At 48.2% G+C, this 3,183-nt stretch overlaps 1 protein-coding gene across 1 annotated transcript; it reads left to right on the plus strand.

The window, feature by feature from the left end:
• Positions 1 to 362: 362 nt before the first annotated feature.
• LOC306734989 (protein L-Myc-1b-like) lies at positions 363 to 2,907 on the plus strand (the record flags this gene model as incomplete). Its single annotated transcript, XM_079216404.1, has 2 exons — positions 363 to 906; positions 1,594 to 2,907. 2 exons carry the CDS (start codon positions 363 to 365, stop codon positions 2,211 to 2,213), a joined length of 1,164 nt encoding a protein of 387 aa, XP_079072530.1. The 3' UTR covers positions 2,214 to 2,907.
• Positions 2,908 to 3,183: the final 276 nt, after the last annotated feature.

A 3,183-nucleotide genomic window follows, 5' to 3' on the forward strand; every position in this document is an offset into this window, starting at 1 on the left:
ACGCTTGCACTGAATCATAGTGGACTCCTGTATTAGTACATCATATATAATCTATGTGTTGTCCTGGACAGCTTGAGTCCAGCCCTTTTTAAAAGGGAGCATCCGCAAGATGCAATCAATTATTAATGTCGTCCCGTTTGGAGAAAGTAGGCTTTTAAAGGGATGTGATATCATAATGGCCCATTATATGGATACTTGAAATGTGATCATACTGGGAAGTACTTTTAAAAAGATCATTGCTAATCACTGTGACATTTCCCCCTCAGGGTGGTTCAGGACGTTTCTCAGAGGCAGCTGGTGTCATTTGATCATTTCTGGAAATAAACCCAGAGGATTTTTTAAAATAGTTTTTAACTGTGAACATGGAGTTCGACTGCTACCAGCACTATTTTTTCGATGACTTCGACCGAGAGGAGGATTTTTACAAGTCGACCGCACCGAGCGAGGACATATGGAAAAAGTTCGAGCTGCTGCCCACCCCTCCCATGTCTCCCACCCGGACTCTGAGCGGCGGGGCTCTCCTGCTCTCTCCAGGAGACAAGCTCAGCTGGCTGTCCAAAGTCCTGGGGCAGGACGAGGAGTGCGAGGGGCAGTTCATCCCCGACACAGGGGCGCTGTTCGGCAACCTCAGCTCCATCATCATCCAGGACTGCATGTGGAGTAGTTTCTCTGCCAGTAAGCAGCTGGAGAAGGTCAACGGGAGAGTATCGGCTGCGGCACAGACCGCTGTCCCCCCGGCGGCCCAGGTCTCCGTGAGACCGAGCAAAGCGCAGTGCGTCTTTCCCGGTGGCCCGCTCGCCGCCTCGGCCACAGACTGCGTCGACCCCGCGGCGGTTCTCACCTTCCCGACAAGCAGCTGCAGGAAGCCGGCGTCGTCTGGCTCCGAGTCCCGCTCTGATTCCTCTGGTAAGGAAGCAGTCATGCTCTAAATTGCCCCACCCTGCTCCTGCCTCGGGATTATATTGCCCTCTAACAATGCGTAATTTGGAAAGCTGGGCTGCTGTTGCATAACTGTGGTCTTTGGTGCAGAGGGGTTATCAAGTTCAACAGTCCGTAACCTTAAAGCTGCTTTTTTTTTTAACTCTCACTTTCATAATGCGCCACATGTTTCCGCAGAACACCCGAGCAATCTTTTAAAAACCGCGCCCCCGTCACTTTGACTTGACTGGCCCTCTCTCAATATCTCTCTCTGGCTCTGCATTACAGTCGGAGTGCGCTAGAGGGGCGGGGTGACCGAGACCTGGTGATTTTTATTGCTACTACACTCTCCCAGAGACAGACCGTGAGAGCAACTCTTTCACATTTCCCAACTTAGGGAGTGCCTATGATCTCCTCATTTAAATTGTTGGTGAATGCTCAGTGTTCAAAGACAAAAGGGTGAATTCCTGCGAGCTTTTGGCACATCAGCTCCTACTCTGCCCTCCTCAGATGGAGGAGTAGGGTTCTGCATGCATGGCAGTGGGATGCACTTTTCTTATAGTCAAGTTTGGTTACATTTTGATTCTTCTGTGATGGCATAGAAACATCATGCTGTTTTTAAAAAAAAGCGTTTTTTTCCATGTGTATTGATGAGTTGTTCATATGTGATTACAGATGATGAAGAGGAAATCGACGTTGTCACCGTGGAGAGCAAGCAGAACCGGGTGCGCCTGAATGTCAGAAAGCCGGTGACCATCACGGTCCGGGCCGACCCCTGCCCCAAACGCTTCCACATGTCCGTCCATCGGCAGCAGCACAACTACGCCGCCCGCTCCCCAGACAGTGAACCTGATGACGATGACGATGATGAAGACGACGATGATGATGATGACGAGGAAGAAGAAGAAGAGGAGGAGTATGCAGAAGAACCCCCAAGCAAGCGCACCTGCACGTCATCCAGTCAGCGGCCGGGCTCTTCGGCCGACGCCTCCCAGCCCGGCTCCCCCTCCGAGAGTCCCCAAAACTCGGACGCAGAGGACACTGACCGCAGGCGGAACCACAACTTCCTTGAACGGAAGCGGAGGAACGATCTCCGGTCCCGTTTCCTCGCCCTACGCGATCAGATCCCCGGCCTGGAGTCGGCCAAGACGCCGAAGGTGGCCATCCTGACCCATGCGACGGATTACCTGTCGGACCTGCACACCAGGGAGAAGCGGCAGCTCCAAGAGAAGAAACGCCTCAAAACCAGGCAGCAGCAGCTTCTCCGCAAATTAGCTGAACTGAAGCGCTCTTGAGCGCCTCGTTATTCACATTCAGGAACTTTACTCTCAAGTTGTCTGTCACTTTTGGAACGCTACAGTTTTTATATTACAGGCTCGTGTAAATATCGGTGACTTCTGTTTGGGAGAACATTCATATTGCTCTGGGCTTCCTTTGAATTGACTGTGCTGGCCAATGAACCAGATATGTGGAGGAGGAGGAGCAGCGAGTGTGTTTTTGTTTATATTTTGACAGTATTTTAGTTTTGAACAGGGGTAATGGATTTTTTTTTTTAAACTTTTTTTAATTTTTTTTATAGCTATTACTAAGATGATTCTTGGTATGCTAAGTGTGATAGTGAGTTCATGTAGCCTTCAGGATGTGTGTTTTAATGGAGGCGTGAATGCCGTTCTGTGTACATATGAGTGAATGAGCCAGAGTGTTTGTTTGATGTACAAATTGTTTTGTATATAATAGCTTATCACTCCTGGTGACGGAGACCAAACCAAGAGTTTTCAACGAGCGTTGCTCCTCTTTATGACGTGCCGCCAGGCATCGAGGTATCTCTATTTTGTTAAGAAAGTAGGAAAACTGGGCGAAAAAAAATAAGTAGCACTGCTGTACTTTATATTCACACGTCACTTTGTGATTTCAATGCTTCTCCTGAATTTTTTTGTTTTTTTTAAAGCATGCTAACATTGACGACACCATTAAATTTTTTATACCATATTTGCATACAACCCTGTAATCTTGTTTTTATTGATATATTATGCAAGTTGCCGTATTCCTCTGTGCTACCACAGCTTTAGTTAGTTATACGTTTCCAAGGCAACCTAACGAAACCTTGCACCAGAGTGAACCCTTGATTTAAATGTTTGAGGCGGGAGTAACTCATTTATAACGTCTCACAAGTATAGCGTAGGTAAGATCCTCCCCGTGCCTCTCCAGAAAAAACAATCCACTTTCACCCTCAAATTGGCTGTAAATGAGGGCAGAGCATACACA

The sequence above is a fragment of the Taurulus bubalis genome (assembly GCF_910589615.1).
Source record: "Taurulus bubalis genome assembly, chromosome: 4".
NCBI classification, from domain to species: domain Eukaryota; kingdom Metazoa; phylum Chordata; class Actinopteri; order Perciformes; family Cottidae; genus Taurulus; species Taurulus bubalis.